The sequence below is a fragment of the Cynoglossus semilaevis genome, chromosome 18 (genome assembly GCF_000523025.1).
Source record: "Cynoglossus semilaevis isolate Cse_v1.0 chromosome 18, Cse_v1.0, whole genome shotgun sequence".
Lineage (NCBI taxonomy): Eukaryota > Metazoa > Chordata > Actinopteri > Pleuronectiformes > Cynoglossidae > Cynoglossus > Cynoglossus semilaevis.
This window is the reverse complement of record NC_024324.1, coordinates 1,539,575-1,550,429: the sequence shown is the minus strand read 5'-3', so window position 1 is coordinate 1,550,429 and position 10,855 is coordinate 1,539,575. Positions and strand designations below refer to the sequence as shown.

The 10,855-nt window shown below is 43.2% G+C and overlaps 1 protein-coding gene and 1 long non-coding RNA gene across 2 annotated transcripts in view; both read left to right on the top strand.

Moving 5' to 3' along the window:
• The window catches only part of macf1a (microtubule actin crosslinking factor 1a), a 91,455-nt gene extending 84,291 nt beyond the window's left edge, over positions 1-7,164 (top strand). Inside the window, 6 exon segments of the mRNA XM_025064989.1 lie at positions 8-70; positions 1,149-1,181; positions 3,527-3,744; positions 4,415-4,543; positions 5,217-5,325; positions 5,485-7,164. Coding sequence (XP_024920757.1) covers positions 8-70; positions 1,149-1,181; positions 3,527-3,744; positions 4,415-4,543; positions 5,217-5,325; positions 5,485-5,723 — 791 coding nt within the window. The 3' untranslated portion in view covers positions 5,724-7,164.
• A 1,293-nt stretch (positions 7,165-8,457) lies between these two features.
• LOC103393882 (uncharacterized) lies at positions 8,458-10,435 on the top strand. Its single transcript, XR_523057.3, has 3 exons — positions 8,458-8,697; positions 9,430-9,791; positions 10,275-10,435. It is a non-coding gene; the product is annotated as an uncharacterized LOC103393882 (long non-coding RNA).
• The last annotated feature ends 420 nt before the right edge of the window (positions 10,436-10,855 follow it).

Genomic DNA, 10,855 nt, shown 5'->3' with positions numbered 1-10,855 from the left:
TCCCTAGTGCAACATCCAGGACTTAAGATTCTCCGCTCCGATTCTGGTAGCTCCATCTCATCTCGTATAGGTTGGACTCCTCTCTAACTGTCCCTCTCGTTTTCTAACTGCTCGGTGGTTTTTTTGTTTGTTTTTTGGTCAGTTTTTTTCTCTCGTTTTACTCCTGGACTTTCCTCAAGACTCGTTCTCTCACTCTTTTTTTTAATTTATTAATTTGTTTTTGTCGGGTTGTTGGTTTGGACTTGTTGCTGTGCTGCCTTGTGCTGTAACTGTGGTCACCTGACTAACAATAAGCCCCGCCCACTCTCCAGCTGTTTCCTGTGCTGACCTTTGACCTTCCTCCCCCCCACTAACCCTCGGCTGTTGTATATCTGAAACTCTGACCTGTTCAGTTTTCAAACAGAAGTCACTGGAGCTCTGCTGGAACCACTTGTGTGTGTGTGTGTGTGTGTTTGGTTATGAAGAATGTGTGTGAGATATTATATATTATTAATTCATTTACCAAAAGGCAAAATAGCTGAAGTAACTGTTGCTGAAATAAGTGAAAGATTAGTCAGTAGGTCAGTAGGTCAATAGGTCAGTAGGTCAGTACATTATCATTTCATCTACTCATCAGTGGAGTCAAGTTTAACATTTTATTTTGAATTTTATTTTATTTTATATTGTACATTGTTGGATTGTGCCAGATAAATATTTTTATAATTTTGTAATTTTGTTCTATTCTTTGAAACATTAATAATATTAATTGTTAAGTGCCTTGATTTTATGGAGGTTTTATTACGGTTATAATTGGCATAATAATTTGTTTTTGGTATTTAGGTTTTCGGTTTCGGCCAAGAATACAATCTCTAGTAATAACAGATGAGCTAACAAAGGTATTCTGATATCTGGCGATAATTAGCCAACGCTTTCTTTAAGGTTAGCCAAGGAGTAGACAAAAAAAAACACCTCAGCTGAAAAGTGATCAAATGTGTCTCAGGACTAGCTAAAGCTAGCAGGAGACGCTACAAACCAGCTAACACCTCGTGTTAACCGTCTCAAAGCGAGTGTGTGACTCTGGTCTGAGTGTCTGTGGTTGTGTCTGTTGTGGTTTTCTTCATCCTTCCGTGAGCATGCAGTTCTTTCACTCTGTCTCTTGTGTCTCTCAGTGACCGTCACTCCTGGCTATTTCTGCTGCCGAGGTATCTACACTCTCCTCCCTCTGTCTGACTTCACCGCTCCATCGTTCCCATCCATTTATCTGTGTCTCCGTCCAGCTCTGTCTCCATCTTTAACCACAGCTGTCCCTCCATGTCCCCCTCTGTCTATATATATATATATGTCTCTGTATGTGTCTCTGTCCATATACTGTGCTCAGGTTTTGTCTTCATGAACTCTGACGTCACCGTTGTCTGTCTGTGCCACGTTTGCCTCGTGCTTCTGTCACTCACATCAAAAGCAGGATCTGGCCAATCCCTGGTCTTCGTGTCTGCGTCATCAGACACATTACAGACACCAAACTTCTCACAGTGAGACGGTTTTGATGCGTTGTTGTTCCTGCAGTAGAAACATGGCTGCTTCACAGTGAGACGGTTTTGATGCGTTGACATGGCTGTCAAACACACAGGTGACACAGATGGTAAAGACACAGTTATGTCTCCTCCAGTGACTCCAAATGTACTGGGGATGTTTCTACAGTATTGCAGTATATTGCAGTATGACATATCATTGGCCGTGTATCTTGATACCTATCATATCCCCAGATTCTTGCCAATACACACTCCTAGTCATTAGCCATAACGGTGTGGAAACTGCAGTTTTTACGTCTCTTCATTTCCTGCTAATTTCAAGCCAAGTTTTGAAAAAAAATAGCTAAAAAAACAGCTTAATGTTAGCCAAGACCCGTCTAAAGACAGTTAATGGGAGGGACATTGTTTTCTACTTCAGTCTTATTTTGTAGTGTCACTCAGATACTTTAGTATTCTAGTTAACAAAGTGTAAAACATTTCTGTTCCTGATATAAAATCATATTTTTGAGAGTAACTGGAGATTCTTTCCCAACAGTTTAACAACAAGACAAACATTCAACCCTTTGATATCCTAGACTCTGAGACACATTTGTCACGGTTAGAGTCAGTTCTTTATGTTGACGTGTTTGGCAGCCATGTTTGTCGTTACCTCAAACAACAACCCTGAACTGTCCCTTTAACTGCAGCCCTCTTTCCCCAGTTTGACCTCTCAGAAACCGAAACACTGCCATGTGTGTAAATCCCTCAGACAGTTGAGTAAAGAGTTGGTGCAAGACCCGGGGCGTGGCCAGTCTGGGTTTCTAATAACGCTGCCACGGCTGCTCTGGTGGGGAGCACAATTACAGGCTGCACCTGGCTGACTGGCTGGCAGGCGTTGAGGGGGGACATAATTGCAGGGTGCACCCGTTTGCTGTTTGCTAACTGAGTTTTTCGAGGGGCGACGGCCACGAGGCTCGGAGCTGTTCCACCGCTGCTACGGCTGAGCTGCAGCACTTCAAAAAAAAAAATCATTTCACCATCGTGTCTCACTTCCATAGTCTCTCTATCTCTCTCTCTCTCTCTCTGTTGCTTTCCCCCGGCTTGTTGTTGTCTGCTGGGGCTGCTGCACTTGTTGCTGCACAGGAACGCTGTCCTGAAAACAGCAGGAACTCCCTGTCCTGACGAGCATGTTCAATCCCCCCCCCCGTTTGTCCAGCCTGATCACACTGTAGGAATAGTTTGGTGTTTGGAAACGAAGTGGGAGTGAAGGAGGGGAAAAAAACAAACACGATAAAAACACAGGCTTCGCTTCAGCGCCATCTGCCCCCGTTTAAAAAACAGCTCCTCAGAAAAAAGTCTGGACATTTTAGGACAGTTTTTTTTTTTTTACCAGAGCTGGAGACACATGTCCTCGTGTTAGTGTTAGTTATTTATTTTCTATTTCAGAAATCTCTAGACAGGATTATTTTGATTATTAAAAGACTGAGAAAAGGTTGGATTCCACTCGAGGTTTGGTGAAAAAAAAATCTCCTAAAATATCGTTTAGAATTTAGAAAATACACGATTATATTTTTTCAGGGTTAAAGCTAAAATTGATTCCAGTTTTGTTTCCAAATGTATCTGTCAGGTCCTCATTTGTAGACGGTCGGACGAAGAGTGAAACGTCAGCCTAAAAATAACAGAAGTACAGAAAAAAAGGCTGAGAGATTTGAGGGAAAAAAAAAGTAGAAAAGTATTTTTTTTTTTTTGCTTTATTGATATGATTTAATTTAAATTTCTACTTTAGACATTACTGTCCCCTCTGACCCCCCAGGACCAACTTAAAGTAACCCCTCCTCCCCCCCTACCCCCCACTCTCACCACTGCTCACATGCGCACAAATAAAAACCATGCACGCTCTCTGATGTCTGCAGCCATGGAAGCGCTGACTCTCCCTCACGCTGCTCGCTGCCTCTGCCGCCCCCTGCTGCAGGAAACCTAAACTCCCACGCCAATGAACACCAACCAACCTCCCACGTTGTCTCCTGTCTCTCCCTCAGCTCGTGGACGCACCAACCTGGAGCTCAGGGAGAAGTTCATCCTCCCTGAAGGAGCGTCTCAAGGTCTGGCCGCTTTCAGGTCCAGGGGACGACGCTCCAAACCGGGCTCCAGGAACGCCTCCCCCACCAGGTCCTCCTCGTCAGCCTCCCACAGCGGGGCCTCCCTGCCCTCTGCCCCCTCTGCTCCTGCTACACCCACAGCCTCAGCATCGTCCAGGGTAAGAACACTTCACCTGTTTGTCCTCACGTCGCTTGTCTTTCATTGCATCGTACGTTAATTTCCAGTTCAGAATGTTTATTCTTCCTCTTTCATCATTCAGATTTAAATTTCCCTAAAAAAAAGTTCATACAACGATGTTTTGACTTTCTCCTCATATTTAATAAATGTTTATTTTTATGTTTAACTTAGTGGAGAAAAGTCAGAGAAATGAACAGATCAGAGTTTAATGTATGAGTTTGTCATTTTTATAGAATCTTCAACATCATTACCTTTCATTTGTTCAGTGTGTATATCTGTGTACTGTGTCTGTGTACTGCGTACTGTATCTGTGTTCTGTGTACTGTATCTCTGTATCTGTGTACTGCGTACTGTGTCTGTCGTATACGTTCACCTGTTGTCAAATATCACATTCTAAACTGTTTTTTTTCTGTTGTTTTTTTTTCCTTCACTTTTGTCTTTTTTTCTTGTCTTTTGCACCTGAACTGTTGGGTTTAAAAAAAAAAAATTCCACTCACACACAAACACACTGCTGCTGCTGCTGCTGCTGCTTTTCCTCACAACTCAAACCTCCCCTCCTCCCTCCTCCCTCCTCCCCGACCTGCTTCTCTCCCACGCTGCCTTGCTTCGCTCCTCCCCCTCACCTTCCCTTCCTCCCTTCCTCCCTCCAGTCCTCTCACACTCACTCCCGTGACTATGCCAAGCCCTGGCTGGCACACAGTAAAAGTCCGACACCGACCAAGTGCCAGTGCTGCCCAGACCTGGGTCACAACCACAACCACAGTCTTGGGCACACAGAGGTAAAACAACCCCACCCACAACCCACCTGCCCCATCACCTGGTACTGCTCCGCCCCCAGCAGATGGCACTAATGCACACACACACTCACACGTGGGATCACACACACACACACACACACTTTACTGTTTTTTTTTTGCTGGTCAAAAATCTGAACTGCAGTTATTGGAGAATATTTTTTGTACACTTTTTAAAAGTACTTACATTTGACAAACTGTTAAAATTATCGACACGCTTGAATATCGTGATATTTAGTTTCACGATCCTGTATCAATATTTGTTTTTTTTTTCTTTTCGAGCATTGAGTCTTTACTATGATCACACTTTGACTACAGATAAAAAAAACTTAAATATTTTATATTAATATATTTTTATTTTGTATATTATATTTTACTGAAAATTAAATACAATATATTGTTTTGCCCAGAGTACCACAGTATGTCGCAATACATCGTATCGTTGCCCCGTATCGTATCACCAGATTCTGACCAATACACACCCCCAGTTAAAATTGAACAACTTCCAGATTTGTTTCTGATGCCACCTACTGTCACATTTCTATATTGTCACAGTTGATGTTTAACGTTTTCACCATTGTTTGTATTTGATCTGATGTTGAGTCACAGCTCCAAATTAGAGCTGTGCTAAACTAACATTACCTCTGTTTACCTGCAGGGGGCGGCGTCTGGATCTAAACTGAAGAGGCCGACATTCCACTCCAGCCGAGGATCTCTGACTGGAGAGAACGGAGGAACGACGCACTCCAGCAAACCAACGCGGAGCGGTGAGGATGAGAGAGCAGTCATTGATTTTCAACAGGGGGCACTATTTCAATGTGTTCATAATTTTTTTTCCCAATTCTGGTTTCACTGCCGTCGGTCTGTGGTCGATGTCATGTGACAAACGAACCTTCTTCAACCTCGATTCTTCTTCTCTCTCTCAGATCCGAAGCGAGGAGCCAGCGGCGCCACCAGTCGAGCGGGCAGCCAGGCGGGCAGCAGGGCCAGCAGCCGCCGAGGCAGCGACGCCTCCGACGCCTCTGAGCTCCAGGACTCTCGATCCGTCTGCTCCGACACTTCGGATACGCCGCGACGACCGGGGGGCGGGGCCAAGCCTTCCAAGATCCCCACCATCTCTAAGAAGGGGGCCAGTCCAAAGACCCCCGGCTCTGTGAAGAAATAACCATCGGGTTCTTCAGAGCGGGTTCTGAACTGATGCACTACGGCTGACGGTGTCAGAAGAAGAGAAGAAGTTCTGGACGGAGTCTGTGAGGTCCAACAAACGGGACCGTACCAGATCAAACAGGTTTGCCTTCCAGTCTGGAACCAATCACCGACTGACGTTCTGACGCTGCCTTACTTTACTGTTACACACCGCCGCCTCCACCACCCTGCTGCTGCTGTCTCCTCCTCCTCCTCCACCACCTCAACCACCACCATCGTGAAACCCGACACATGACTTCCAGGGAAAAAGGCAAAGAGAAGAATTGTGGGTAAATATTTTGGCTTGTGGGCCACATGCCTGGACAACGAGTTAAAAAAGGAGAAAATATGCAACAAACTGCCGTCTGGATATAAACGGGTGGTGTCAGCAGATCTGCGGGGTTGGATGTGGAGCCACATGTGGACGAAGATCAGGAGCAGGAAAACGAGGCTGGTATTCCTGGGACAGACGGAGGATTAGTGACGGAATTCAACCGTCGACAAAAAACCCCAGACCTGAAGCCGACCAACCGGACTCCACAGCACATCGGCCGACGTCAGCCGTCGGCTCTCAGTACCAGCACGTTTGAACGGTCACTTCCTCTGCAGCCGTTTCCACCATTAACACGGACACACACTCACACAGAGGAGGTGTGTGTGTGTGTGTGTGTTTTAGTCAATAACAAATGAAAGGTCACAGACTTGAGTCACTGTATGCAAAAATGTTCTTTTTTCTTTTTGTTTTCCAGTTTAATTTATAATCCAGTTTTGTTATTTAGCTTAAAAAGACGGAGAGAAAAAAAGTTAATATTTATTTACACGACGTCCGTGTTTGAACCTTTGCTTGTTTTTACTTCCTGTTAACACCAGGTGGCAGACACCAGCCTAGAGGAGGTTTTGTTTTGTTTTTTTTTGTTTTTTTTTTGCTCTAATTCCCAGATCATGACCAAAGGGGTTTGCCCTTTAATGTGTAGAGAAAGAACTGAGACTGAGTGACGACAGCGTCCTCACCGTGTCTGTCTTCTAGGATTTTTTTTTTTGTTCTGTCGAGGAAGTCAGAGCTGCGTTTGTCTCTTGTTTTTTTTCTCCGTCAGTCTAAGAGAATGAAGTTTATGACAATAACGATCGTGAGAAAGAAAGAGTAAAACATCTTAAGGTGATTTTTATTTATTTATTGTCTCTAAAGACCAGGAGATGGACGAGGATCAGGACGTTCAGGACGACGAGCTCAAGTCCAACGTTTTTTTTTTGATGCTGTGTTTTTTTCAGTGTGATGATGAGAACTTATTGAAGCTGGGGGGGGCAATGGGAGGGCTGTTACTAAAAGTCAACCGTGTTAAAAAGTAAAACAAAAAAACGACTAATATTATAAACATTTTTTGTTCTGTTTTTGTATTAAAATATGCTTGCAGTAAAAAAAACACTCTGGTCTATGATTTGGTCAGAGTTTGTTTTCATCCCAGAAAAAAAAGAAAAATTCAAATGTCCTATTTTTGCAGATGAATAACAAAAAAGACTCACTTCCTGTCTTCGTCAGTGAGTACAACTGTTTTTCTGTAATGTAAAAATCTTTCTGCTCTGGTTTTCTACAGTGACATATTTGACTACATGAGGCAGCAGTGGGTCAATAGCTTTTGTGGCCGTATCTGTGGAGTCAGTGTATCTGTTGTTGAAGGGTTGAAGGTTGGAAACCCTGATTTACAGCTGGTTCAGGAGTTAAAAGTCTCGAGTCGGGGTCAAAACCAAGTCCATCGAGTCCCAGGTCCTGGACCAGTGTCCACCAACAGTGGGACACGGTGATGATCTGAGTGTTTACCAGTGTGTTTCCTCTGTCGTCTGACCACAGATTGGGAGGCAGTGACCGGACATTTCCCAGTAATTATTCTGCAGGAGATAGAGGAGGTCGACGCCCGCCCGGATCTCCCCGCTGCTCCTCTGTGAGGAGGTGACTACGGGAGGAGGAGTACAGGAGCAAATCAGTAGAAATGTTTTTCTGAGAGTTTTTGGTCACGTTCCTCACCACTGCCCCTCCGTGTGTGTGTGTGTGTGTGTGTGTGTGTGTGTGACAGATGTAGGATTTGAAAATAACTTGTTTATTCTTTGGTTCCACTGGAGATGATGAGGTCTGGGAGCAGCGTCCACCCTCTGCAGCTGTGTCCACACTCAACCGAGTCCTCTCATTTTCTGTCCACTCTCCATCCATCTTGGTCCGTCCTCCACCTCGTCCCTCTGTCATCCCCGTCCTCTGTGTATGTAAGGCGCTTTTCTTTTTCTTTTCCTGCTCGTGGCTTCAGTCTTTCTTTCTTTCCCATCGCTGTCCTAACTCCCTCATCTGTTGTTTACATCCACTCATGTAATTCACAGACATATTTGGATTTATTATTTATTTTTCTCTTCAGGAGTTGAACCTAAAACAAAACCAGTGAAATTGAGTTTACCAGAAAAAAAACCCCAAAAACTGGTAAAATACGTTTTTATTTATTTATGTTTTGAGGTAAAATGAACCAATCACATTCAAGCTAGTGATCAGTAACCGTCAGTTCCCACCTCCCATTGGTTGAAATGATTTCTGGACATTGACTGTAACCGGTCTGTGACGAAATTACAAAACGTCAAACGTAGTAATAAAAATGTATTAATACATTTTTTAAAAAATAGACGTTTGGGAGGAATCGAACTTCAGAAAAAAAACTTTTATTTATTTATTTAAAAAAAAACAAAAACAAAAAAAACAACCGGAACATCTGTCCACGTGACCCGATTAAGCGCTGCGGTCGACCTTTAATACCACTTCCTGTTTCCGCGAGCGCAATTTAAGTTGTTTGTTGTAGCGACACCTCGACGCATAGAAACGTCAGACAAAACCTATAAACGCTAGTAGTCGGTGATAGTCGATACTTTCAAATTCACCCGCAACAACTGAGGCATCGTTTTAATGTGGACGAGTCTTTACGGTAAAGTCATGAACGCTTCTGTCTGTTGATGGTTAACGACGTGCTAACGGTGGTTAAGGCTAATGTCACAACTCCGTACAGTCGACTTTGTAATTGATGCCAAGTCAACTGAATTCGGATAATAAAAGTTATTGCTTAGTAACAATGTGTTGGTAAAAACAACAGTGTCTGTTTGTGAGGCGGACATGCGACTCCGTCGACCTGGGAAAGAGGGACCGGAAGTAGTTCGGCCATTTTGTTTTTGATATATTGACCAATGTCAGCCGTCTTTCCGGGCTCCTTCCAGCTCGGAGTTAACCTTCATTGTTGTGACGTCAGTGCAGCTGTATAGAGGTCGCTGTGTTAACGTCTTTTACCAGAGGTGTGTTTGTCAGTTCGTGTCACCGAAGGGCAGCGCAGTTATTATACGCTAGGGGGCGCGGTTTATATGATGCCATGTAAAAACGTAAAAATATTATAACATACTGTATATATGAAAATATTTGATTTAAATAATGTGAAATGATGTTAAAAAGATCATTTAAAAATACCATTAAAATATAATTATATAAATAAAATGTCTATAGGTACAGGTGTGTATAAATGTATATATAAGTAACATAAAATGGAGTTAATAGTCAAAGTTTACATAACACACAAAAAGTTAATTCTAAAAGGTAGATATTTTGTCTGGAAACTCAAAAACTGTATTTAATATAAATATATAAATATATCTTCTTTGTTCCTGTTTAGTTGAAGAATTTCCTGAGGCTGCAGATGTTCCAGATAAACCAAGAAGAAGAAGGAAAAAAAATGGCAGAGGAACGTTGGTTAATTCCTGGCATGTGGTGCCTCGCCCTTGGGTCCAGAGCAGACTGAGCCGTGGTCACCCTGGTTTGGTCAGTGTTATTCATGCTGTTCAAAGTGACCACAAGCAGCAGGAAGCATCGGAGAGGAGAGAAAGACAAACAGGAGCTGGATTTGAGTCACTTCGTCCTGGTCCTGGTTCTGGTTCTGCTGCAGGTTCAGACTCACAGCAGCAGCAGTGGCAGTTTGTAAAAAGTCATGAAAGTTAAACAGAGCGTGAAAAACAAGCAGCCACTTCAGAGGCTGAGGTTGGTTTGGATGTTTTTGAATTTTCATTAGCAGCAGACCTTAAACAAACACCGAAGAAAAATAGAAGTAAACCAGTGATGAAACACACACACGCAGACACACACACACACACACAGGGATGTTAGAAAATAAACAATGTCAGATCATGTCCCTTGAAAAGGGATGAAATAAAAATTCATGGAAAATTCATCCTGAAAATGAAGTTGACTAAAAAACAAAACAAATAATTTATTACATAATAAAAGAAAAATATATGAAATTAATTTTTTTACATGTTTATATATGTAGAAAAATATATATTTTATTAGCAGTAATGTAAAATAAAATACGTCTAAAAATGCATTTCCATATTAATCCAGATTTTTTTTTCACACTGCACCTTTAACTGCTTCAACATGTTTGATATTTGTGTCTTTGTGTTTTTATTGGTTGAACGTCTTTACTTCATTCTGTGTCTTTATTGTTTGTGTCTTTTCCTGCAGAGACGTTGGTGTTTGACGTCTTCGTCCCGAGACTCAGGAGTGGATGAGGTCATGAGAGGAAGCAGCGATGAGAAGATAGAAGGGTGGAGGAGAGAGGAGGAGCAGGAGGGGTGGGGCGGGGGGCAACTGGGAGGAGAAGCAGGAGTTTAAAGACTTGAAAGAGAGGCAGAGAGGGAAGGGGTGGGGCCACACACACACTCCTCCTCCTCCACCTCCACCTCCTCCTGCTGCTGCTGCCGACGCTGCTGCTGCTGGATCTCCTCAGACCAGGAGCTGACACGGTTTTGAAGCCTCCAGATCAGGAGTTCTCCTGAAGAACCACAGTTCTGACGCGTTGCCCCGTGTCGACGTTCCCTTTGTTTTTGGATAAATGTTTGGAGGAGAACATCTGGAGACGTCTCCACAGACGTGTGGGTGTGGATGGATGGATGAATGAGGAGCTGATGGATAACAGACTCCAGCCGCCGACGTTCTTCTGAGCTGCAGGAACTTCTTCTTTTACAGAGCAGGTTCTTCAATGTTTTTTTTTGGTTTAAAGCTAAATTTAACTCGGGTTCTTTGGACTTTTATCTTCAAACCTG